At 55.4% G+C, this 25,260-nt stretch overlaps 3 protein-coding genes across 4 annotated transcripts; 1 reads left to right on the top strand and 2 right to left on the bottom strand.

Annotated features, from left to right (window-relative positions):
• Window positions 1–2,455: 2,455 nt before the first annotated feature.
• On the top strand, window positions 2,456–4,156 carry SWSAP1 (SWIM-type zinc finger 7 associated protein 1). Its single transcript, XM_028088752.2, has 2 exons — window positions 2,456–2,704; window positions 3,453–4,156. The coding sequence occupies exons 1-2, from the start codon at window positions 2,456–2,458 to the stop codon at window positions 3,954–3,956; spliced, it is 753 nt and encodes a 250-aa protein (XP_027944553.2). The 3' UTR covers window positions 3,957–4,156.
• Window positions 4,157–5,395: 1,239 nt separating this feature from the next.
• EPOR (erythropoietin receptor) lies at window positions 5,396–10,667 on the bottom strand. Its single transcript, XM_028088741.2, has 8 exons — window positions 10,402–10,667; window positions 9,425–9,560; window positions 8,845–9,023; window positions 8,609–8,766; window positions 7,962–8,115; window positions 7,790–7,877; window positions 6,462–6,549; window positions 5,396–6,368 (listed from the first exon to the last, which is right to left on the bottom strand). The coding sequence occupies exons 1-8, from the start codon at window positions 10,526–10,528 to the stop codon at window positions 5,757–5,759; spliced, it is 1,542 nt and encodes a 513-aa protein (XP_027944542.2). The 5' UTR covers window positions 10,529–10,667; the 3' UTR covers window positions 5,396–5,756.
• A 2,389-nt stretch (window positions 10,668–13,056) lies between these two features.
• On the bottom strand, window positions 13,057–24,937 carry RGL3 (ral guanine nucleotide dissociation stimulator like 3). Of its 2 annotated transcripts, none has more exons than XM_028088736.2 (19): window positions 24,905–24,937; window positions 24,324–24,437; window positions 23,452–23,675; window positions 23,267–23,320; window positions 22,932–23,143; window positions 19,522–19,664; window positions 19,215–19,430; window positions 18,358–18,461; window positions 18,159–18,243; window positions 17,035–17,091; window positions 16,840–16,926; window positions 16,606–16,638; window positions 16,412–16,533; window positions 15,570–15,665; window positions 15,400–15,468; window positions 15,215–15,329; window positions 14,409–14,561; window positions 14,206–14,320; window positions 13,057–13,175 (listed from the first exon to the last, which is right to left on the bottom strand). In XM_028088736.2, exons 1-19 carry the CDS (start codon window positions 24,935–24,937, stop codon window positions 13,057–13,059), a joined length of 2,151 nt encoding a protein of 716 aa, XP_027944537.2. The 2 variants fall into 2 exon arrangements, with proteins under 2 accessions (XP_027944537.2, XP_027944538.2); XM_028088737.2 differs by having other exon boundaries at window positions 15,215–15,311.
• Window positions 24,938–25,260: the final 323 nt, after the last annotated feature.

The raw sequence follows: 25,260 nt of genomic DNA, 5'->3' as shown, positions 1-25,260 counted from the left end.
AGGATGTCAGCTCCACAAGGACAGAGACTTAGTTGTCTTTTTTTTTTTTAAAGATTTTTATTTATTTATTTGAGAGAGAGAGAGCATGAGTGGGGAGAAGGGGCAGAGAGGGAGAAGCAGACTCCTTGCTGAGTAGGGAGCCTGATGTAGGGCTTGATCCCAGGACCTCAAGATCACGACCTGAGCCGAAGGCAGATGCTCAGCTGACTGAGCCACTCTTAGCTGTCTTTTCACTGCTGAATCCCTGGTGCCTAGAACAGTGCCTGGCACCAGGTGCTCAATAAAATTTTATTAAATGAATGAATTAATCACTTGATGCTGAAATACGAGGGAGAAACACAGACTGACTCTGAGCTGTCCACTCCCCTGTCCCCTCACACTTTGGTCCTCCCTCCTCCTGGGAGCTTCTTTACAGTAAGGGTCCTTCCACCAGGACATGAAGTCAGGCATCTGAGACGTGAGAGAAGTACTATGTGTACAAGAAATATGCCAAACATCTGCATCTCTGCCAACGTACTCAGTCTACATTTACAAGCACCTGCTCTGTGCGCTGGGTGCTGTTCTAGGAAGTGGGGGCCGAGCAATGAACAAAAGAAAGAACCTCCCTGGTGGAGTTGACATTCTAGTGACAAGAGAGGCAGTAAGTACATAACATTGGAAATGATAAGTTATTTGAAAAGGAAGATGGATAAAGAGCGTAGGGCGTGCACTTTTACACAGGTGACCAGGGAAAGCCTCTCTGTGTAGGTGATATTTGACCAAGGCCTGAATGGAGTGGGTGTGAGCCACAGGGATATTTGTGAGCTGAGTGCTCTCAGCAAGGGAATACGGAGTGAAGTGGGGCTGTGTTCGGCATGCTCCCGTGTATGTATGTAACCGCCCGACTATGTTATACAGTATGTCACCCAGTATGTCACTACTGGGTGCTTGTGCATTTGGAGTGTTGCAAAGTGAGGTGAAAAATGGGTTGTGTATCTGTTGCGGGGGGTTCAGGTGGTACGTTTGACAAGGAGTGTAACAGTGTGCTTTGTGTGTGTGTGTGTGTGTGTGTGTGTGTGTGTAGAAAGAGCGGCAGGCACATTAGCTGAAAGGAAATGTATCTATGTGTGTGCACGCATGTGTGTGTGTGTAATAGCAATGGTATGGTTGTATCAGAGTGTGTTTTAGTGTGTGTGCAAGGGAAATGGTGTGGGGACGTAAGGGAGAGAGAGGAGGGAGAAAGTGTATGGGATGGTTTGTGTCAGGATAGGGCTGTGAACATGTGAGTGATGGGTGTTCTGGAAGTAGAATATATGCAGAGATGCCATGGTGTGTGTGTGTGTGTGTCTGAGCGCGTGTGTGTAGAGGGGTGTGGAGGTGCCTGGCCGTGTGGGTGGGGATGCTGTGGATCTGTTTTCTGGCCCCAGAGGGAGAGAAAAAGCCCAGGAAATATCAGTCCGCCCCGCCCCTGGGTCTCCTGGCAACAGCACCACTTTGAAGTTACCAGGAGACAGAGTTGCCAGGGCAACAGGGGTGAGTGGCAGCTGTGGGGCGAAGTCTGGGTGAGGAGACCTAGCCAGCCATCACTTAGCCACTCATCTTGTTCCCCCTCCTTTCCCAGTTTCTCATCAATCCTACCTTCCGTTCTTCATTCATTCGTTTAACAAGTATATATTGAGAATTTCCAATGATCTAGTCACTGTTCTGGGCGCTGGAGACACCGAAGTGAATAAGACAAACAACGTCTCTGCCTTGGCTGTCCCTTAGTCTCCCACCCCGTGTGCGTCTTTGTCTTTCCTGGCACCTTCTTTGGTCTATGGTCATGCCCGCCCTCTCACCCCAAGAAAACCCAAGGAGCCCCCAGGCCAAAGAGGAGGCCAACTGAGACTCCTCTTCTCACAGACTCAGAGATGGCTGCTGATGTTTTGCCCACGAATGTTTCTGAGCCTGCAGCCTCCAACACAAGCTTGTGCCAATACTAAGGTGCAGAGAAAGAAGCACACAAGCTCCTCCATCACTCACCTTCTCAGTTGTCATTGGGTGACATCAGCAGAAACACACACAGACACATTCATCACAATATTCCTCTGATCATGAGCTCCATTTTACAGGGGAGCAGACTGAGGCTAGGAGACTTTGAGTAATGTGTCAGTGATTAGGGCCTGTTTCCTTCAACTCTCGATCCTATATTTGTCTGATTAGCTGATTAGTTCACAATAATAATATTCGTGCTGCTTTCCTAAGCCAACTTGCGCAAAGAAGGGCCTTTCTCCCTCAAATGCCTCCTCCATTCCTGCTCCCTCAAACTAAGTTATTTGCCCCTTCACCGGGGGAGGAGCTAGTAAAAGCCAATCTAACTTTGATGGCAGATCCATGAACCAATGGAGAAGCTAAGTGCATTGTAACCAATGAGACCTCGGCTTAGGCGGGATTAAGGGCAGGAACGGGCCGCTGATTGGACAGAAGTATGTTGCGAATGGCGGAGTCGCTGAGGCGGGTGCTGAACCTGGGCAGCTCGGCAGAGTCCGAGGAGGAGAACACAGCTGAGGCTGGGCCGCCCTTGCTGCTGCTCGGCGGTCCAGGGTCTGGAAAGACGGCGCTGCTATTTGCGGCGGCCCTGGAAGCGGCAGGAGAGGGCCGAGGCCCCGTCCTCTTCCTCACCCGGAGGCCTCTTCAAAGCCTGCCCCGCGGGAGAGGAGCAGCGCTCGACCCCCTGCGGCTACAGGTAACCGAGGGATGGGACCGAAGGCGGACTAGTTAGTACCTGAGCCGATTGAGGATTGAGTGACAGGTAGACAGACCAATGGAGGGGACGAAGGAAGAGCGCGCCGAAGCGGCCATTGTGGGGCGGAGTCATTAATGAGCAGAGGGTGGGAGGGCGGGGGCGGGACCATAGGAAGCTTTGTCACGATTGGGAAACTGTCCCGAGGGGCGGAGTTAGCGAAAGGAGACGCCCAAAACGTGGAGTCAAGGGGGTGGGTAAGAGGTGGGGCTAAACCAGTGTCTTGTTTGGACACCGGCTTTTCTTTCGAGACCAATCAGTAGGTCCCACTAAGAACCTACCTACCAGCGGGTTTTCCGTGGAAAAATTGCCTTAGAGACCTGACGGAAAAACTTACCTGTTCTCAGCTAATAGGGGCAACGGTAAATGCAGGATATAAGAAAGAAGGTGGGGGTGCCTGGCTGGCTCAGTCGGTAGGTAGAGCATGCGACTCTTAATCTCAGGTTTTTAAGTTCCAGCCCCACCCACCTTCGGTGTAGAGATTACTTAAAGATAAAATATTTTTTATATAAAAAAAGGGGAGGTGGGTACTAGTAGAAGAGTATTCGACCACTCTGAGTGGCTTCACTCTGTAACCAGCTGAGGCCTGAGAGCCTAGTGCAGGAAAGTATACAGGGCAGCAGGGCAGCTATAGCTGGGAGCCTGGCTTCCTGAGCTGAATCTGGTCTTTTCCTTTTTTCCTCCTCTCTAGAAGATTCGCTTCCAGTACCCACCGTCAACCCATGAACTCCTTCAGCTTCTGTGCTCTGCCCATGAGGCCCGGGGCCCAGCGCCCTCCCTCCTGCTGCTGGATGGCCTGGAGGAGTACCTAGTGGAAGACTGGGGGCCCCAGGAAGCGGCCTACTTGGCTGCCCTGCTTCTAGACACAGCTGCCCACTTCAGCCACCAGATTGGGCCTGGCCAGGGCTGTGGGCTCATTGTGGCCCTCCAGATCCAGGAAGAGGGAGACAGTGGGGATGCCCTGCAGCTGTCGCTGCTCCAGCGGTATTTCCCTGCCCAGTGCTGGCTGCAGGTGGATACACCAGGCCCCGGACAGCGCTGCCTCCGAGCCTGCCTGGATCCAGGTGGGCTGGGCCCTAGAGCAGAGTGGTGGGTGGCTTTCCGACCAGATGGAGAGATGACAATCACCCCACGGCCTGCCCAGGCTGGTAACCCCAGCTCAGACAAAGGTTCAAGTTCTGAAGGCCAGCCTTGAGTTTTGGTGTGTGACAACCTTTCTGCCTCAGTTTCCCATGGCTGGAATACTTACTTCAGGAACATGTGCAAATTCAAAGACCTAAAGAATATAAAGTGCTTTTTCTTTTTTGAAAAATAGCATTATCATGTACCTTTTATGCCCAATCAACATACTGTTTTGCTGTTTTGAACTTTATAAAATTTTCATGATAAATGTAATCTTCTGAGACTTCCTTCTTCTCCCACTCAACGTTGTTATTAAGATTAGGCCAGGGGCACCTGGGTGGCTCAGTGGGTTAAGTGTCTGACTTCAGCTCAGGTCATTATCCCCAGGTTCTGGGATCAAGCCATGGGTCAGGCTCCCCTGCTGAGTGGGGAATCTGCTTGTCCCTCTCCCTCTGCCCACCCCTCCCCCCTCCCCTGGCTCCGGCTCATGCTCTTGCTCTCTCAAATAACTAAATAAAATCTTTTTTTTTTAAGATTGTATTTATTTATTTGAGAGAGAGAGAATGAGAGATAGAAAGCACGAGAGGGAAGAGGGTCAGAGGGAGAAGCAGACTCCCTGCTGAGCAGGGAGCCCGATGTGGGACTCGATCCTGGGACTCCAGGATCATGACCTGAGCCGAAGGCAGTCGCTTAACCAACTGAGCCACCCAGGTGCCCCTAAATAAAATCTTAAAAAAAAAAAAAAAGATTAGGCCATATTTTTTAGTTCAGTCCTTTTTCCCTACTGCATGTAATTCCATGGGTGAATATACCCCCATTTTATTCATCAGATTGACTTATTTACTGCTTATGAACATTCTTGCACACATATCCTGGTTCATGTCTATGAGGCCTTTTAGGGTATATACCTAGAAGTGGAATTGGTAGAGTAGGTCCGCATATGTTCATCTTTCGTCAGTTATGTCAAACTTTTAATAGTGGTTAAACCAGAACTCCCAATGAGCCACCTGATGACACAGGGGTCACATCAGAGTACTTTCTTAGAACAGGGCCTGATTCAAAACAAAGCCTTACAAAATAGTGTCATCATTATTAGTGGCAGAGGCTAGCTAGAGGCTCATTCAACAACTTTCCTCTCCCTGGGTGTATAGCTAAACTACATTTCCCCCCAGCTGTCTGTGCTTCTAGCTGCGGTCCTGTGACTATTTCTGGCCAATGGGATTTGTGAAGAAGAGATGATTACTACTTCTTAGGCGAACTCCCTAAAGTGGCCCACTGAATCTTCTGCTGTTTGTTTTGCTTATTGGTTGGCAAGACGTAGAGGACCCATCGACCTCAGGGTGGCCCCAGGGGTTGGTGAAGCTACAGACCAGAAGAGTTGGGGCTTCTGACTCATCCCAGAGACGACTGCCCACCTAGAGGTTTGCATTGAAATATGAGAGAGAAAGCATTTGATGTGTAAAGCCACTCATATTTAGGGGTTGTTTGTCATGGCAGCTAGTATAACATATACTGACCAATTCGTTTTATTATGATTATTATTCAGGTTGCCAGATCCAGAATTTCAGACGGAGCTCGAGGCCTTTTTCTGCTGCCCCTATGGCCTGGGCCCAGGGAAAGATGGGGTTTACAGAATGTTTGTAGAAGTCATGATAGGAAAAAAAATACACACACATTCATGCATACACACACACACAACTCTACATTTTAAAATACTGCAAGGATGTACTGAGCAGGATGGACTGGGCAGAAAGCCGAGGTTACCAATGCCCCTAGTCCTGAGGGAGGCCTCACCAACCCTGCTCGATAAGTCTTAGGCCTGGACTAGCACTTGAGGTCATGCTGGGTCTCCAAACATCTGAGGGCTGGAGTCCTAGGAGCAGGCCACATAGCTGGGAGGTGAAGGCTCAGGGGCTGGGATGAGGCTGTTCTCATAAGGGTTCGAGAAGGGGCCATTCGATGAGTCCCCCTGGGCTCCCTGGGAGCCCCCTGAGCTGTAGTCAGTTGAGATGCCAGAGTCAGACACCATGAGGTACAGGTACTTTATGTGAGGTGGGGTGGGGGGCAGCTCAGGGGGTAGTGCCCTTGGGCGCAAGAGCTGGGAGCTGGGATCCAGGATGGTATACTCAAAGCTGGTACCCAAGGCCCCCTCTGGCCCGGGCTTCAGGGACAAAGCAGATGAGCAGGAGGATGCTTCTGAGCCTTTATCCATGGCTACTATGTCCAAACCGCCATCAGGCTGTGGGAGATCCTCACTGGGTGGGTTCTGGGGCAGCAACCACTTGTCCAGCACCAGGTAGGTGTCCTGGGTATGTTCACTGCCCACTGGCTCCAGCAGGGGTCCCTCATCCTCTGCCCCTGGCTCCACAGCCTGTGTCGCCCCCCAGCAGCGCTCAGAGAGGACTTCCAGGGGGGCGGGTGGGTCCTCTGCAAAGGGAGTGCAGGGGCTCCACCAAAGACAGCCCTCATTCTGGTAGAGCCACAGCTGGGGAAACAGCACCAGCCTGCTCAGAGACCTGGGGTTCAGCTGTAGGAGCAGGGAAGCCCCAGGCCCTGAGGGGACAACCATGCCACCTACCTGGAAGTTACCCTTGTGGGTGGTGAAGAGGCCCTCAAACTCACTCTCAGGGCTTGGGATGCCAGGCCAGATCTTCTGCTTCAGAGTCCTGGTGAAGCCAAAAGAACCAAGAACATGGGTATGTGTCACTGAACACCCACCACTACCCTGTTAGGAGCAGTCACAGGGACACAAATAGTCCTGGCCCCTTGTGATCGCAGTGGAGGCAGAAGAATGCATAGGGGCAGAGGAACAGAGGCTCTGGCTTGCACCTGCAAGGCCTATAGGTGGGTGACTGGAGCAGGGTTTTGAAGGATGCATAGGAGTTCAATATGCACTTTTGTTACTTCCCTTCTCACTCCTTTCCATAATATTCCCCCAATGTACTCAGAATAAAATTCAAACTCCTCCCCACAGCCCTGCAGACAGCCTGGCATGTTCTGACCCCCTGTCACCTCCCTCACCTCATCATTTACCACTCTCTCCTAAGACATTCTGCTCTAGCCAGAGAGCCCTTCTTGGCAGCTGCTTCAATGTTCCAAGCTCATTCCCACCTCAGGGCTTTTGCACTTGCTGTTTCTTTTCAATTTTCACGTGACTGCCTTCTTCCAACCTTCAGGTTTCCATTCTGATGTCACCTCCCAGAGGTCTTTCCTGATCATCCTGTCATGTCCCCAGGCCCCACTTGTTTCTGTGATATCACAATGCATAATCAAATAACTGTTGGTTCCCTTGTAATTTGACTCAAGTAGGAGATCCACAATGTGAGGGACATGTTTGTTTTCCACTTTCTCCCCTGTGCCTAGCACACAGCTGGCACTCCGTATGTATTTTTCAACCAAGTAAATAAAACAAGGCCTTGAAAGACACCTAGGAGGCTGCTTGGCAGACAAGGCAGGAAGGGCATTCTGGGCAGAAGGAACAGCATGTGCCTAAGCTTGAGGGTATGAAACCACATATTATGTGCTGGAAATTCCAAAAACCTCAGGATGGCTGGTCCTACCGTAAAGAATCTAAGGAGCTTCACAACAGAGGCAGGAGGCACTCAGGGTGTTAAATCTTTCCATTAAGCCCATCCGGGGATTTTACAAAAGTGGATAAAACTGGGAAAAGGAACGAGCAAAGGAATTCAAGAAGGAGCAGCCACGGAGGCTGAAGGAAAACCAGGTGAATGTTCCCAGGGAATTTTAACTAAGAGTCTGGGTCTGGTCTGGCTTGCACCCCAGCCCTGCCACTGACCCCTCACTGTGTGTCCCTGGGCAAATGCCTGCCTGTCTCTGAGCCTAGCTTTCCACAGCCAAAGAACGGTGGGGAGGAGTCTGGGCTAGGTACCCGAATGGGGCGCTCACCTGCGGTGGGAGAGCAGGGCGAGCACGGCCAGCAGCATCAGGATGAGCACGAGGATGAGGGAGAGCGTCAGGATGAGGGGGTCCAAGTCTGAGGAGCAGGGAGGAAGTCAGGGTGGTGGGAATGCCCCATGTTCTGCTCTAGCCCCTCCTACGCCCCTACCTGGGGCCTCACCACTAGCTGTCAGCAGCGACGCAGGCTCGGACCAGGCGCTCCAGAAGCCACCGAAGCTCGGCTCGGCCATACGCGCGCGTACCATGAAGGTGTAACGCGTTCCGCCCCGAAGGTTGCTCAGCACGCACTCAGTGCGGCCGTCCAGGATCTCCACCTGGGGGCGGGGCCTGGGTGAGAGGCGTGGCCAGAGGGGGGCGGGGCGAGCAGAGAAAAGCCCGGGGGGCGACACTGAGCCAATCAGAGAAAGGAAGGACAGCTCCCAAGCGCAGCCGTGAGGGGGAAGGGCACTGAAGGCAAGAAGCGGCTTCCAGGAAGGCTCTGGGCCAATCAGGACGGGGCCCCAGGGAGCAGAGGGCGGACTTGGGCGGGGCCAGAGCCTTGAGGGTCGGGACCTTGAAGGGATCTAGTATTTGGGACACTGGGGTAAGTGGGATTGGGTCCAGGTGGGCTGGGGAGGCACTGGGGAAGAAGACGTGTCAGTGGGCGTGGAGGTGTCTCGGGCAGGGAGACGACGGGCGTCAGAGGCGGGGCCTGGAGGGGCGCGGCTAGGGGGCGGGGCCGTGGTGACCATCTGGGCGGGGTTTGGAGGGAGGAGGCGGGGCTGTCCACCGTGGAGCCTCTGGGGCTGGCGGTAGGGGCAGCCTCACCTTCTGTGCGCCCCCCGCGACGTTGCCAGAGGAGATGTTCACTTCGTAGCGGATGAGGCTGGCCACGGGGGCCCCAGGAGGCGGGAGCCAACGCAGTACCACGTGGCCGCCCTCGTCGGCCCGCCGCGCCAGCAGCTCCGCTGGGGGGTCCAGGAGCACTGAGGAGAGGGGTTGATCAGGCGGGCCGTGACCGTGACTCCCTCACCCGACAAGGTCCCCTTTCCCTGCGCACTTACCCACTTCGTTGATGTGGATGATACGGTGATAGCGTGGAGCGCCCGAGGATACCGCTGTGACGCGCAACTCTAAGGGCACGAAGCTCGACGTGTCGGCCGTGGGCAACGAGCACCAGAAACGCACAGCGCCGCGAGCCGTGGGCGCCTGGTGCAGGCTGCATGGCTTCCATGGCTCACCCCTGTGCGCGAAGGGGCCAGAGAGGCGAGGGAGCAAGTTGGGGGTGGGGGTGCGACAGGTTGTTATTGCCTGGACCGTGGGCGCATTTTGGGCACCACCACCAAGGGGCGTCCCAGCCCCGACGCACGCGACGCCTTAGTCCTGTCGGAGGGGTGCTGTCCCTGCCCTACAGTTTGGGATCGCCCTTCAACGGAGATCGCGGGAGGGTTCCAACCCCAGCCACTAGGGGGCCGTGTCAGCCCGGACCCCGCGGGCATCCCACCAGTGACCACCTGGGCAGGTGCCATCCGGCCCCTGACCCCAGCAGATGTCCCAAAGCGTGAGCTCCGGGGTGCGCTCTGTCCTGCCCACCCACCCCGTCCTCAGAGCGTGGGGGCGCTCCACTTGCCCCGCCGCACTCACTCGAGCTGGTAGAAGAAGCTGTAGCTGTCGGGGCCGATCCCGGCGCTTGCCGCTTCCTCCCAGAAACACACCAAGTCCTCCAACCGTTCGGTGAAGCACAGAAGCTCTTCGGGCCCGCGGGCAGCCAGCAGGGCCGCTGCGGGTGGGAACAAGGGGCGGGGGTCGGGGCAGCCCTGTCTTCGGGCCACCGCGTCCTCCCCCTCCCTCCTGCCGCCTGTGCGAACCGATAAGAAAAAAGCCCCGCCTCGCTCTCTGCCCCAAGCGGGGCCCCTCGAAGGGTCCCCAGAGGTGGTGCCCCCCGAACTCCCAAGCACAGGTTGCTTGCCTTACTGTTCCCACACACATCCCCGCCCACCCCACAATGCGCTGGACTGCGCGCAGCTAGCCAGGCCTCCGCCTCCCGCTGCCCGCCCCGCCCCAGGCCAGGACGGGCGTGCCACTGAAGTGTGCGGAGGTGGCGGGCTCCCCTATCGGCCCCGGCAGGCTGCCGGCGGCCCGATAACGCCAACCGTGGCCCCGTCCCCCGCCCCTTCCCCCAACCCGGCAGGCCGAGGGATCTGGCGCCCGCGTACAAACCATGTTTACAGTCGCCAGCGGCCCGGGCCCTCTGCCTCGACCCGGGCTTTGTCCTCCCTCCCTCCAGTGCAGGGTCGGCTAGGTCCCTTTCTCCTCAGGGACTCTAGACGTCGAGGCCTAGACCCAGCACCGCCCCTGCCCCATTAGGATATATCATGTCCCAGGCTCCCTGGAAAGATAAAACGGGAACCTCATGTCCCCCTCCAGACCCAGTCTGGAGTCTTAGAACCCAGTATGCTACACCAGGTTCCAGTCCAAGAAGTTCAGAGACCAGCTTGGCCCTGAGGACCTAAACTGGAGGTTCAGAACCCGATAATGCCCCCAGGACCCAGGCTGGAAGTTCAGGCCTGAGCATTGCCCCCAGGACCTAGTGCGGGGGTCCCACACCGATCCACCCTTACCTTTACTTTCAAACTTGGGGTCCAGGGGTTTGGGTGGGGAAGCCCAGGCGGCCCCAGCGAGCAAGAGACAGAGAGAGCCGACTCCAGGCCAGAGGTACGCCCAGAGGTACGCCCAGAGGTGATCCATGATGCAACCCCCCGCGACGGGGGGCCCAGGGCCCCTGCCCCCCTTCTGCCCCTGGCACAATCCACAGCTGGTCAGCAGCTGCCTCCGCCGGACACAGCTGACCAGGCCCTTCCCAGCCAGGCGCCTCCAAGTGGCAGCTCCCCCGAGGGGGCGGGACCACACGCAGCCAGGGCTGAGATAAGCGGGAGGAGGCCGCCCTGCTGGTCCCGCGGGAGGCCCCAGGGGCCCTCAGGCCCCCCACCCCACCCCGCGGCCACTTGGGGGTCAGGAACAGTGCCGGTTTCTGTGGCAGACACACTTTCTTACTGTATGACCCTAGGCAGGTGACTTATCTGAGCTTCAGCCTTCATGTCTGTAAAACCCGGCTTGGCACATAGCAAATATTCCAAAAATGTAAGATACTGCTATTATCTTGCTAATCAACATCTCTTCCCAGTCTGGGTGGGAATAAATAATCCTAATAGTGACTGGCGGTTGAGTGTTTGCACGGTGTTAGGCAGTGCGGCCAGACAGTATGTACCATATGATCCTGTATTGGTAAAATAACATACATTCTGGATGTTGAGATTTGTGATTTCTTTGGAAAAGTTTTACTCTTGGGATATTTTTACTGTTGGGATTTTATTTTACGAGGAATGTGCAGTTCTTTTAATCTGGAAAGTAATTATAGTACACACGGTGAAAGCTTTTCGCTTGGGCTGAGCTTCTCAAACTAGGGTAAACACCCCCACAGGGGTACACCTGCCTGGGGTGCTTTTGCGCCTGCCCTCCCTCGACTAGCCAGTCAGAACACTCCATTTCCTGGAGCACCGTGATTGGCTCAGGGTGGGCATGTGACCCAAATGGATCCAATGAGCCTCCATCCTGGGACTTTACCCGAAGTTCCTGGGGAAAAAGAATTTGCCCACACCCATTGGCCAAGACTTAGTCACATGACCACATCTTGCTGCAAGGGAGGCTGGAAACGTTTTCTATTTCGGGTGGCCAGCTGAAAATCGGGGGTTGTTCTATTGCCACAGAGGGTGATTGGATTTGGCAAGGTGCAAGGTGGGGGGTGGACGCAGTCTCATTCTCAGGGCAAATCAGAGCCCAGAGACAGCAGCACAATCCTGATGACATCTTTTGAATCCCTCGATCCAATTGTGATTGAAGCTGGACCCACTGAACTTTTCATTTACACGAGCCATTGGTTTCCTTTTTTTTTTTTTTTAAGATTTTATTTATTTATTTAACAAAGAGCGACAGGGAGAGGGAACACAGCAGGGGGAGTGGGAGAGGAGAAGCAGGCTTCCTGCTGAGCAGGGAGCCCGATGCAGGGCTCGATCCCAGCACGCTGGGATCATGACCTGATTCAAAGGCAGACCCTGAACGACTGAGCCACCCGGGTACCCCAGGACTGGGTTTTTGAACACTTGAAGCACAAAGACCCCTGATCAACAGTGAGATATAAAGGGGCACCTGCATGGCTTAGTCAGATAGGCGTCTGCCTTTGGCTTGGGTCATGATCCCAGAGTCCTGGGAACGAGTCCCGTGACAGGCTCCCTGCTCAGTGGGTAGTCTGCTTCTCCCTCTCCCCCTGCCCCTCCCTCCTGCTCGTGCTCTCTCCCTCTCTCTCAAATAAACAGATAAAAATCTTTTAAATAATTTTTAGAAATTAAAAAAACAGTGAGCTATAAAGCTCCTAGTTGATGTTCAGCACAGAGTAGAAGTTCCTCCTCAGTGAACACATTATCGTTGATTGTGGTTGTTGCTGGTTATGACTGTGTCCTAGGTGGCCCTATGGCTCCCTTTGTCTCTGCCTGCTCTGTTTCCTCTCCCTACCCCAGTACAGGGAGACCGTGCCCCCCTCTCCTTTCATCTCCACACCCTGTTGACTTATGGGTGATGGTATTTGTCTCTGATCCCAATGGATTTTCATTTCTTCACTCTCCCATATACGTGGCAGAAAAGAAGCATAACGCCCCCAAATGCTGGGGAGTCCCCACCCCCATGTGTGTGACAGTCCCTCGACCCTCCGCATCTGGTCCTGTCTCACCCGAACGCTTTCGCAAGACTCTTAGATTTTTTTCAGGTTTTAGTTTTGGTTTTTAATTTCTATCGTAACAGAGGATGTAAGACCCAGGCTCAGAATAGACAAGACAGACCTGTTTCATAACTTTGGTCACTATTTTCATCCACTTCTGTCAGTTCTGATGTGTTTCCGCCAGTTACAAGATTTCTCTGGGGAAGGGTCTGCCCCCCGCCCCCCAGCACCCTACCAGCCTTCTATGTTTATGGGATGAAGCTCTTCACCCGGCCGCCCGTGGGCTGATGGCTCTGGAATAAGGATCTGGTGCCAGGAGGGTCAGAGAGATGGTGTCCAATGCGCTAAAGTTGGAGGTGGGGGGTCATGGGGTACAGAGTACAGTGGGCTTTACTGGACAATGGGACCTCTCTGGGAAAGGAACCCTCTCCCCACTTCCATGGTGACAGAAGCTAGGCCTCAAGCTGCCCTGGGGCTTGTGACCTAGAGGGAGAAGGGGGCCCCCTCAGGTTGAGGAGACCGTGGTTGTGTGCTGGGCTCTCTCCTTCCGCCTCAGCACAAAGTCTCCAGGGGTGGCTGGACTCATTGCATAGAAGACATTGGCGTTGTCAGGCATCAGGAGCTCTGGCCAGGGCGGACATGATGGTCAAAGGCCTGCACAACCTCATACTTTCCCCACAAAAGACCTAGGTAACCTTTTGCCATTCACCTGTCTGTTCTGCAGAACCTTGGGTCCCTTCAGCCAGCACTAAGCCAACCTTATTCTCCTCTCACTGGGAACGCAGACAACTTCCCACTCAAAGCCTGCACAACCTCATGTCTCTCCCACCTTGCGCCTGGGCAACCTCCTGCTATTTCCCTCTGGAATCTAGACAACCCGCACTGCAAGGTGGGACCAACTCAGGTCACCCATCCCAAATGACTTCCTGCTCCCCCACCCTTCCCCCAGCCAGTTCTGAGCCAAGTTCATGCTGCTCCCACCATGAACTTGGACAACATCTGACTTCCTACGTCCAGCCTATACGATCTGTGGCCCTCACTCTTTACAGCTGAAGCCAAACAGCCTCCTATATTCCTTCCTAATGTCCCACCAACCTCATGTCATATCCTTTTGCATGTCACCCTCTTGCCTCTCCTTCTTCAGCACTGGGTGACCTCCTACTTGTGTCTGTTTTGAACGACATCATGCTCCCCACCCTGAATTTCAATACCATGTGGCCCTCTCCCATGCCAAGTGCAGATAACTTCGGAGTCCCCCTGCTGAGGCGGGGCAAGCTCATCTCCTCACAAATTCAAGCCCAGACCCCCTTTAGATTCCTACCCCACCAGGCTGAGCCTGAACGACCTCATGATCCTACAAATTTAAGCCAAGACAACCTCCTTTCCTCCCTCTCCCATTTGACCCTGGACAATTTCATTTCCCCATAAATCCTAAGACACCTATATTGCCCCTTTCACTCACACAGCCAGGGCAACCTCATGACCCTGCAAAATCGAGGCACAAATTTTTCCTGCCTCTTACCCACACCCCGCTTCATCCTCCCCCTCCTCTGTCAGAGCCACCTCCTGGCCCTGTTAGGCCAGCCTTGACCCTAGTCAGTCTGCTGCCCTCCGAGCTAACCCCCAGCCCAGGCTGCACACAGTCCCTGCTCACCCCTGTCCCCAGGAAGGACTTGGAAGAGCTGGTAGTCCCGGGCCCAGGGCTGAGCCACATTGTGCTTTTCCAGGGCTCGCTGCACCACGCTGGGGGCCTTGTCCTGACTAGTGAGCTGGGAAAAGAAGGTGGGTGGTGAGGTGTGACCGCCAAGCCCCAGGGGGCAGGGCTGCCCCAGCAGGTTCCCGGCTCCCGCCCCTCACCAAGATGCTCCGATACAGGTTCCCGTGGTCATTGTCAATGCTGACGCGGATGACTCGGGCCTCCGATCCCTGCTGCCCCGGTAAGGAGATGTGGGAGCTGCTCAGGGGCAAAGTCAAGGGCCGGGAGCCCGGCAGGTCTGGGCTCAAGGGCAGCTGTAGGCAGTGTGGAGGGGGGTGCTGAGTGGTGGGAGAGTTACATGTCCCCCTGCAAAAGCGGAGCTTGGGGACAGGCAATTAGGGTGCGCTCACAAGCCCACATCTGTGCAATCCCACCACATACAGACCTTCGTGCCCTGTGACAAAAACAAATTTACACATGACTGTAAACATAGCACAAAGCTGTCTTTACACACAAGAAATCCTGTGTGCACAGACAGCAGCAAGTACACATATATGCTCGTAACTGTTGTACACCCACAAGTCCGTGAACAGCCCCATTCAGGGTCCCATGGATAGTGTGGATATTTATGCCCATGTGTCGCCTTTAGGCATGCCAATTCCTGGGGACATGCATATCCTTGCAAAAGTATAATCACACCCTGGAGTGCCCTGTGGGTGAGCTGACTCATCCAGATCTGTGCATAAGCCAGACTGAGGGACAGTCCCTCACGTAGGGCCATGAGATGCACACGGCCTCCTGGACAGATACTCAAGAGTGCTCAGCCAAGCATGTGTACAGTCTCTTATGTACATGCCTGGCTGTGAAACCCCATGTATGCACGCACGCACACATGCACGCACGCGCGCATGCGCACACACAGCCCCGGGCGCCCACAGTCCCACATGCACACAGGCAGGCCTAGTACCTTGGTGCTGGGGCCCTGGGACCCTGGAGAGGCCGGGGCACTGCCAGGAGGAGGGTCTCTGGTTCTAGGACTAGATGGGGGGGACCCTGGGGACAGACTGGGGGAGATGCAGAGCCTGAGGTCGAGTGGCTGCCCTGACCTCTGACCCTGCCGTCTCCAGTCCTTTCACTCACTGGGATGCTCACCTGGAGGTGGGGGAGGAGGGGTCCCCAGGACTCCCACCAGGGGATGAGCCCCTCTCTCGGGACAGCTTTCTAAAGACAGAGACAAGGCATGAGGACGAGCCCAGACCCAGGCCCAGGAGCAGCCTCCCGTCTCTGCCCACCTCACTCCCCAGGCACACCCCAAGACTCACGCACTGAGGCGCTTGGTGAGGCTGATTCGCCGCCGGATGCGTGGGGAGCTGGGGCAGGAAGCAGCGGGTGGCTCAATGACACGGGAGACTCGGTAGCTGAGGAGCCAAGGTGCACATTGGGGTGGGTTGGGGCCAGGAAGCGGCAAGGAACGAGACGAAAGGCAGGATCAGTTGGGAGCTGCACTGCGGGTGTGTGGGGGGAGCGGCGGGAGGCGGGCACCAAATGTCAGGGTCAGGGTAGCAAATGGAGGGGTTATTATGGCATCGGGGTCTTATTAGGGATGAGATGGGATGGCTTGGTCGGCAGGGCACACAGGGATTCGCAGAGAGGGACTGAGGAGTAAAATTTGGTCATAGATAGAGTTCAAGGTCAAGTAATCATTGGGGTCAAGGATTGGGGTAAAGGATTCAACAGAATGAAAAGAAACAAATGGGATAGTGGCGTTGGGCGGTCAGACACACATCAAAGCTGGAGTCGGTTATTCAGAACTGGGGGGGACAGCGATTAGGCTCAGAGGGTCAGACTGGGGTTACAAATGGGGTCACAGGTCTGACGGGGTCAGGACGGGGGGAGGAGAACAGATGGCACAGGTGAGGGGAATGGCCGGTCGTACATGAAAGGCTGAAGTCAGAGAGTCAGACGGGGTCAGAATTTGAGGTCAGAGGTGAACTGGGGCCCTCACTGGGGCTGCAGAAAATGCAAGGTCATAGGATGGGGGTCAGGGCCCTGGAGGGTGTCTGAGGAGTTGGAGACGTACATGGGGTAAGTGGGTCTAGTGTGCCATCCAGAATCGGCCAGGGTGGGGGCTGGGCCGGGCCATGGGGGGGGCGGGGGGGGTCACCTCTGCTCCTCGCTGAGCTGGCGCTGGGTGCGCAGGGCAGCCAGGACAGGTGCACGGGGGCTCAAGCAGTAGCTTCGACATCGCTTCTGCAGCTGCTGGATGTGGGCCAGGATCTCCCACTCCTGAGGGGGCGGCCTCTCAGAACCCGCCCCCGCCCCACCCCCAGCCCCCATGCCCACCCCAGTGTCACTCACCTTCCTCCTCTTCTCAAAGTTGATGAGATCCCCCTGGGGGCAAACTCTGTCTGAACTGGAGCCTCCAGAATCAAGGACTGAGGGTCAAGGTCAGGGGCTAGATGTCAGGAGCCCCACTGCCCTAAGGGGGCTGGGGTAGGCAGTGCGGGCAGGGTCAAGGGTGGGATGTCAGGAGGCCCACTGTGCTGAGGGTAAGTGGTGCTGGGGTCAGGAGTCAAGGGCCAGGGGTCAGACCTCCAGCATGTCCGGCAGGGCTGTGTCCAGCATAACCAGGTCCGTGAGAAAGGTGCCAAGGTAGGGGACAGGGCCCGGGGGCAGTTTCTGTGGTCCCCAGAACTTCAGTCACTTTCAGCTGTCACTGACCCCATCACGTACCACCCCATTCTGTGAGGATCCTGCTTGGCCCCCATCCCAAACCACCTCACTCACTGGGGGCAGGCTTCCTGGGAGGGTGTCCTCCTCTTGGGGGCCCTTGGTGGCCTCCTCCTGGGGGGAGGGAAGAAGTGAGCAGTCCTGGAGTCTCTCTGACCCTTCCCTCGGGGAAGATGCCTCAAGACCCAGCATATACGCCTGTTTTGCTTTCAGCAACTACCAGCGGGTTGTAAAGGCCAAACCCAAGGAATATTGAACAAGGCACAGGCCTGTCATCCATCCCCTGGAAATGCCCTGCACCTTGTCTTCATAGCATCGCTCTGTCTGGTAATTAATTATATAATTGCTAGGCAGTTATTAACGCACGGTGTGTTTCCCTATTTACTGCCTGATTTCCCCCCTGGGCAGGAACCCTGTCCACCTGGTTCATGGTGGGGTCTCCTGGCACACAGCAGGTGCTGAATTCAGAGCTCCCTCTTCCTTGACCTCTTATCCTTACTTGAGACATTAATTCGTTCGCAGATATTTACTGAGCAGCTATTCTGGGCCAGGCACTGTTCTGAGTGCTGGGGAGACAGCAGTGAGCAAGAGACAAAAATCCTGGCCTCCTAGAGCCGACGTTAGCGAGGGAGAGACAGCAACAACCAAGCTCCACGGGTAGCAGGCAGAGGTAAGGGCAATAAAGGGGCAAGCGGAGCAAAACCTGCAGAAGGTCAACGTGAAGAATGTTCTGGACCGAAGGAACAGCCTTCACATTCCATCTATTCTAGATTCACCCTAAGAACCAGCAGCTAATTACAATTAGAATCTCAATCTTGCCTACAATAAGTCCAACTTGTTGGCAGACAATTTTCAGTTTTGCTTATCAAAGTCGAGTCCTAGTGCAATTTTTTTTTTTTTTACACTTTACTCTTTGCTGTGACTCTGGCCTCAAGTGACCTTTTCCGTGTAACTTCCGGTATTTGTTGAATGAATAAATAAGGCAGTCACTGAGCGTGAGCTATCATGAGGGCAAGCAGAGGCAGTAAAACAGGGGTGCTGCCCACAAACAAGGGGAAGGTCATCACTGAGGTGGAGCGAAAGGACACTGAATGTTTTGACAATGACAAGTGGTGCCCGGCCCCAGGTCCCCTTTTTCCCTTTTTGGGCCTGGGATCCTCGGGGTCCACACCCATCTTTACCTGGGAAAGAATCTCTCTACTACTGAGGTGGTTGTTCTCATCGGAGAAAATCTGCGAAAGTTTTCTGAAAGTGGATAACTGTTCCCTGGGGGGGGGGTCAAGAGAGGGGTCAGGGGTCAGGGGCTGGGAAGGTCAGAGCTGCGCTGGGGAGGACGTTCCACCTCAGCGACAAGCCCCCTTCCCCCCGCCCCAACCTCACCTGCTGACGGCGCCCCAGCTGCGCTTGAGCCTGTATATGGGGTTAGACTGCAGGGCGGACAGTATGGCGCGCAGCGAGGAAAAGTTCCGCAGTTCCCGGCAGCGCTGCGGGGGGTGGGGGTGGGGGTGGGGGTGAATCTGGTGACACCCCACGCCTGACCCCCAGCTATGATTCATCTTTGATCCGAGACTTCTGACCCAGGTCAGACCCCTACGGACTGGCCGACAAGCTCCCAGGAGTCAGTCTCGCCCCTCAGGACCCGGACCCTCCCCCACCTGCAGCCCCAGCCCCTCCCCCAGCTGCCCCTCCGTTCCCTACCTCTCACCTTGGCTTCCTTTGTCCCCACTCCTTACTTCTACCCGAGCCCTAGACGTGCCCACAGTATCCCTCCTGGACCCAGATCTCTCCTCCCCGAACCAGATTCAGCCTGGGTATCACCCTGGGTATCTACCCCCTTCCCCTCCTCCCTTACCACTCCCCCACTCTCCTGCCCCGCCCCCCCCGCGCGTTTCTTTCTCTTCTTCAGCCTTGAGGCTCTTGACCCGTCCCCACCCAGTCCCTCTCGGGACCACCGGCACCTTCTCTGGGCATTGGTTCCTCCTCCCACCCACCCTCCCCATTACCCCATCCCCCATCCCATACTCTTATCCCTAGACCCACCCAGGGTCCCTCTGCAGCCTCGCCCCCAGCCCTGGGCCCCTCCCAGGCTTTCCCTTAGGGGCACCTCCTAACCCCAATCCTCCCCTCAATCCCAGACCCTTGTCTTCTGCCTTCCGCCTCCTGTCCCCTGCCTCTCACCAGGCCTCGTCCCCACCGCCATGCCCCGCCCCCACGTCCCCTTCCCCGCGGAGGCGCACCTGGGCGACGCGGATCCACTTCTCCAGCCGCTGCGCCCTCTGTGGGGCGGCCAGGCCCTGCTCTCCCAGCACGGAGCCCAGCACGCAACCGATCACCATGTTGAACTGGGTCACGGTGGCGCGCACCGTGGGGGCAGCGCTCGTGGCCCCTGGACGGTCCCGCTGTGACCACACGGAGCCCAGGCACTCGCAGGGCCGCACGCGCGAAAAGAGCTCCTGCGTGGAGGGAGGTGGGGAGGGTGGGGAGGTGGGTAGGACTGTGCTCGGCGGAATCGGCCCCACAACCGCGCCCCGCCCCGGTGCTCACCGCGTCCAACAGCGTCAGCTGTTCCGCCACTTCATCTACACTGAAGTCTAGGAGCTCAGGGCCTTCCCGCACCAGTCCTTCCTCCTCTTCTGAGCAGCCTTCCGGGGAGTCTGGGCGGGGGGTCTGGGTAGCTCCAGGAGGTCCTGAGGGAGTATGGGGGGGGGGGTTAAAAACTCTCAAGTTTGAATCCAGGACTGGCTGTGTGACCTTGGACAGGTTCCTTAGAGTCTCTGAGTCTCACTTTCCTAATCTGCAAAACCGAACCTCCCCGGGTATTTTCTTTTTTTTTAAGATTTTGTTTATTTATTCATGAGAGACACAGAGAGAGAGAGAGAGGCAGAGGGAGAAGCAGACTCCCCTCTGGGCAGGGAGCCCGATGCAGGACCGGATCCCAGGACCCTGGGATCATGACCTGAGCTGAAAGCAGACGCTTAACCATCTGAGCCACCCAGGCGCCCCTCCCCGGGTATTTTTAAGGGTGTCAGAGCAATGGTAATGTTCATTTAGCACCTAAGGTGATAATCCACCCTAGGTGATTTAGCACACTAACCCAGTGAGGGAGGTACTATTATCCACCTCCCACGGATGGGGAAACTAAGGCAGGAACAATTTACGCTAAGTCACACCTTCAGGAAATGGCAGGGCAGGGATTTGAAACCAGGTGCTTAAAGGCTAGAGGAGAAATGAGGTGTTTTTGGTTTTGAACCTATATTAAAGTAAGATCTGTCTGCCCTATTGTTGTGGTGAGAGGTGGTATAACTTTGTAGTTAAGGGAAGGCTATTGTCAGTCCCAAGTTCAAATCCAAACTTGTCCCCCGGGCTTGCTATGTGAACTAAAGCAAACTCTTTGACCACTGTGTGCCTTGATTTCTTCATCTGGATTTTTAAAAAAATCAGAGATCACACATACTAGGCAGTTATAAAGTACTCAATAATAGGAATGATTTTTTCCGTAGTGGGATTCTATGGTGGCGCCCCCTAGGGGACATTTTGAAGTTGAAATCTGCCACAAGGGGGCCGACCTGCACAGTGAATTTGTGCCTCGCTCGGCCTCCAAGCGTCCCTCCAAGACACTTGTGTCCTTGAAAAACCTGTTTACCATAATCTGCACCTAGAACCCAACTATCTTGCTCATAAACACTCATTAGTTTGGCTCCAGGAATGCAAGAACTGCCAAAGTCTGGACTCTGTTTTGTTTGGAAATTACGAGTGTTGTTCACCAACATGAAACATGTCACCATGAGACAGCAAACAGGTAAATGGAGAAGGCGAGACACTCCTCGGGACAAATGATCCATTTTTTTTCCCCTTAATGACATTAAACAAAAGACAAAGGGAGACTGTGATAGAATAAAAGAGACCTAAGAAATGAAAGACCAAGTGTCTTGAATAGATGTTTGGATTTCGAAGAAACAACTGTAAAAAAAAGACAATTTAGGGACAATGGGGGGATTTGAATTTGGATTGGGTTTTGGGTTTTTTTGTTTTTGTTTTTCTTCTTTTGAGAGAGAGCAGGGTGGAGAGGGGCAGAGGGAGAGGGAGAGAGAGAGAATCTTAAGTAGGCTCCACACCCAGCGTGCAGAGCCTGACTCGGGGCTCGATCTCATGACCCAGAGATCATGACCTGAGCCAAAATCAAAGAAGAGTTGGACGCTTAACTCACTGAGCCACCCAGGCACTCCAGGACTGGGTAATTTTTTATATTAAGTAATTATTGCTGATTTTTTGGAAATGGTTGTGCACACGAGGTTCTGTTAAAAGAGAAATCTAAAAAAAAAGTTGTTAATTAAGGTGGGTAGCAAAGTATTTACGTGTGAAGTGACGTAAGTTGGGGATTTGTCTTCAAATCATCCTGAAAAAAAATTGTGTCAAATTCATAATTGTTGAAAATGAGCAATGGGTGTCTGAATATTCTTTATTCTCTCTACTTTTCTGTATGTCTGCAATTTTTCATAGTAAAAAGTAATCCCAAAATAAAGATGTTAAAATAAAAGTATATTCCAGAGCAGGGCACACAGTAGGTGTCCAGTGAATGTTCATGTACTCCTCTGACCTCAAGAACTCATATCCTAGGGTGGTACTTTTGACAGAATTTTCTACAATGGTGGAAATATTTTCTACCCGTGCCGTCCAGTGTGGCTACTGAGCACTAGAAACGTGGCTAGTGTGACCAAGGGACTGAAATGTTTATTTTAAGTTCAATTTCAATAATGCAGTTATAGCAGCTACGCCATGGGACTGCGTGGCTCTAGTGACTTGGAATCAGCTGGTGGAATCCTCTGCCTGCAGAGGAAGAAAGAACATTAAAAACCAAGGGGGAAGACAGAGGGATAAAATATATATAAATAACTGAGATTTTTGTCACCAGGGAGAAAGAAGTGGCTGCTACTTTGTAAAGCAGAGAGGAATGTGGCCACTTTAATCTGAGGATTAAAGGCCAGGGATTAGGGACTTAGATGCTTTTGAGATCGGGATCAGGTCAAACACGGATGGATGAAAGATGATACCTTATAAGCAGGATGCAATTATTCAATCAACAAATCTTGGTTGTTCCTGCCTCTGGGGACAGAGCCAGGGACAAGGCCAATAAGTGCTAGGCAGAAAAATAAGGCAGGCAAGGATGCAGAGTGGGAGGATATATTTGTTTGGAGATCAGAGAAAGGGACAAGTTGAACAAAGACCTGAATGAAGTACGTAGATATTTTTCCCTCTCCCCAAAAGCTCTCTACAACAGAGGTTGGCAAACTCTATAAAGGACCAGATAGTTTGCTGATACTTTACAGGAAAATATCAGTATGGGTTCTTATGTCTTTTCACTTTAAGTGGTAGATTCGAATAAGTAAGAATCAGTGATAACAACAATGATGAAAATAATACTATTCGCCAAGCCCTCATTGTTTTCTTATTTACTGGTTTACTGTTGTCTTCCCTAGGGAACTGGGAGCTCCTGTCCAGTTATATGCCAAGAGCCAGTAGCTATTTGTTGAATGAATAAAGAGGTCAATGAGGGAAATACTATTATCACCCCCAATTCACAGATAAGGAAACAGAGGCTCAGAGAGGGAAGTGACTTATCCAAGGTCACACAGTCAGCAAATGGCAGAACTGGGATTGGAACCCAGGTCTCTGTGGCTCCTAAGGTAAGTAGCAATGGAATGAGTTGTAGCTAGAAACATAGGGCATCCTGACCCAATGGCAGAGTATTTTTGTAGGTAGGATGGAGGTGTAGGGGGGAGTGTGAGACAAATTATGTTAGACAAAGGGTCAATACCCCCATTATACCGGTGGGGAAACTAAGGCTCAGACGGGGTTAAGAACCGTGCCCAAGATCTGTCACTCTGTGAGGGGAGAAGGCCCCTGGAGGACAGATCAGGCAGGGAAAGGCCTGCTCCAGGCCCCCTGCCCCTCACCTGCCCATGCCTCAGGCGGCTCCTCTTCCTGCTTTCGCTCAGCCTCCTCCAGGAAATCTCCCAGCAGCTTCTCTGCTTCCTGGGCCTCAGGCCCTGCTGGGGCCGCCCAGCCCAGAAAGGTGCGGACGCTGCCTAGGTCCGAGTGGGCAGGGGGATCCCGGAAATCCTGAGGGTGATCCCGCAGCCAGGAGCCCAGCACGGACACCACAGCCCTGGCCAGAGTGGGGGGGGGGCGGCTCAGAGACCAGCCCCGAGCTCTGGACCTTGGGAGCCCTTACACCGCGGACGTGACCTTGGACCTCTAGGACCCCCACCCTCACCTATGGGAGACCAACCTTAAATTCTTGTTGACACGCAGACCTTCTCCCTCTGTCTTCCTGATCTCTATCCTGGGAAAAGCAACTCCGCCATCAGATGAAGAGGGTGGCTAGGGGGTTGCTTAGGGGCAAGGGAATGCCTGATCGAGCACCCAGGTGAGAGTCTGGGGGTGGGAACACGGAGATTTCCCGTCGGTACTGACCCTGGAGGCAGGGGCGGTGGTGGTGGTGGCAGGAGAAGGCCCAGCACACGGGCGGTGGACACAAAGGCCCTGTGGGTGGCCAGGAAGGCAGGCACGAAGCCCGGGTCCTGCTCGTGGTCTCCAGACACCAATTCCCGCACCAGCTGCTCCAGCCTCGCCGCCCTCAGCGCCCGCACCTTGCTCGTGCGGTAATGGAGGAAGGCATCCGCAGCGGGGCTGGGGGCCTGCCGGGCAAGGGGGCGGCAAAGAGACACCAGGAGCGGCCCCCAGAGCACCCCTTTTCCAATCACGCCCATCGCTAAGTACCGCTCTTGCATCTGATCTTGCCCATTTCTCTGAACCCCGCCTCCTGGATTCAAGATTATGCTCCATACCCAAATGACCCTCGCAATCCGCCCTGGACACCGTCGCCCCCCCGGGCCCCGCCCCGTGCCCTCGCTCACTCGGCCCTCCCAGGCTGCTCCCAGCTCCCCAGCCACGCTTCACTAGCCGCTCCCGGTCCCAGGCTGCTCCCAGCCCTCCACCCCAGGCCGCTCTCACCCGGCGGCTTCTAAAAGACCACCCCTCCCCTCCAGCTCCGCCCCACTAAACCTGGCCGACCTGTGCCCAGCAGTCCAGTTTAGTCCCCGGGTCCCGCTGCGGAACCGGGCGGCCCGCGGGCAGCCGCATTCATCGACCCCCCCCCCCCATTCACCTGGCCGCCCCCAGGGGCTTTTCGACGCTTACCTGGGTGCTTGTAAGCCCTGCCCTTCCCTCGGGCCTCAGCTCCGCCCCTCGGTTTTGCCCTCGCCTCTACCTCCAGGCCCCTCCCCTCGGCCCCGCCTTCACCTGGTCGCCTCCCGCCCCGCTCCACCCTCCAACCCCGGCCTCACCTGGCTGCCCCCGGGCCCTGCCCCAGGGCTCAAGCGCTGACTGAGCTGCCGACGCAGGGAGACGCTGTACACGGCTCCGTCCTCCGTCTCCTCGCCCCAGTCTTGCAGCGGCGCCTGGACGCGGAGACCCGCTCAGGGCGCCGCGAGGGGACGGGCCCCGGGACATCGGCCGCCCGCTCCCGCACGGACTCAAGCCGGGCCTTCTAGCACCATCCCCCCTTCCCGGTCAGACTCAGCGAGACTCGGGGCGGGGTCCCGGGCTAGGGCAGTCCCCTCGGCGCCGCGGGCACACTCCTCCCTAGTCCTGAGAGGATGGAGTGGCATTTGGGGACGTCCCAGGGTCCAGGCTCACGGAGTCTGTCTCTGTCCCCTCCCGTAGATGAGCTCAGAGACGCCCCCCATCCCTAAGAGGTATCAGCCACTTCATTGGGAGCAGGGGCCAGGAGGCCCAAGGTTGGGACTCCTGGGCCGGTAGGAAGGGTCCGGTTTGCGCGGAGATAGGGTCCGGAAGGCGGGGACCTGGGGTTTTTGGACCTCAGGGTCGCTAGGGATGTGGGGTCCGGGACCCCTGGTCCCCTTACCAGGGCGAGCTCCTTGCCCGCTGTCCGATCCATGGCCCGTGCCCGTCCCGCTCCTCGGCCCGGCTGAGTGAGGCGGAAGGGCCAACGGGCAGCAGGCAGTGGCCAGGCGTTGGGGCCCGCGGGGCAGGGCGGGGCGACCGGGCCGTGCAGGGGCGGGGCGGGCCCCGTGGCTCTCGGATGCCCCCAGCTGGGGACCCCAGCGCCCAGCCCAGGCCCACGGAGGTGAGGTCCCGGCTCTCCCTGCAGGCGTCTATCAATCTGTGCCCAGGAGAAAGGACACCTCTCTCCCCCAGAGAAGGGTTCTTTTCTGTGTCTCCAGGTGGGGGTGTGCTAGTGTGTGTAGCTAAGTGCGGGGC

The sequence above is a fragment of the Eumetopias jubatus genome, unplaced genomic scaffold (genome assembly GCF_037043125.1).
Source record: "Eumetopias jubatus isolate StellerSeaLion01/CBP00866 unplaced genomic scaffold, mEumJub1_p1.0 scaffold_1, whole genome shotgun sequence".
In the NCBI taxonomy this organism is placed as follows: Eukaryota; Metazoa; Chordata; class Mammalia; order Carnivora; family Otariidae; genus Eumetopias; species Eumetopias jubatus.
Note: the sequence above shows the minus strand (reverse complement) of the source record. Positions and strands in the feature narration are given on the sequence as shown.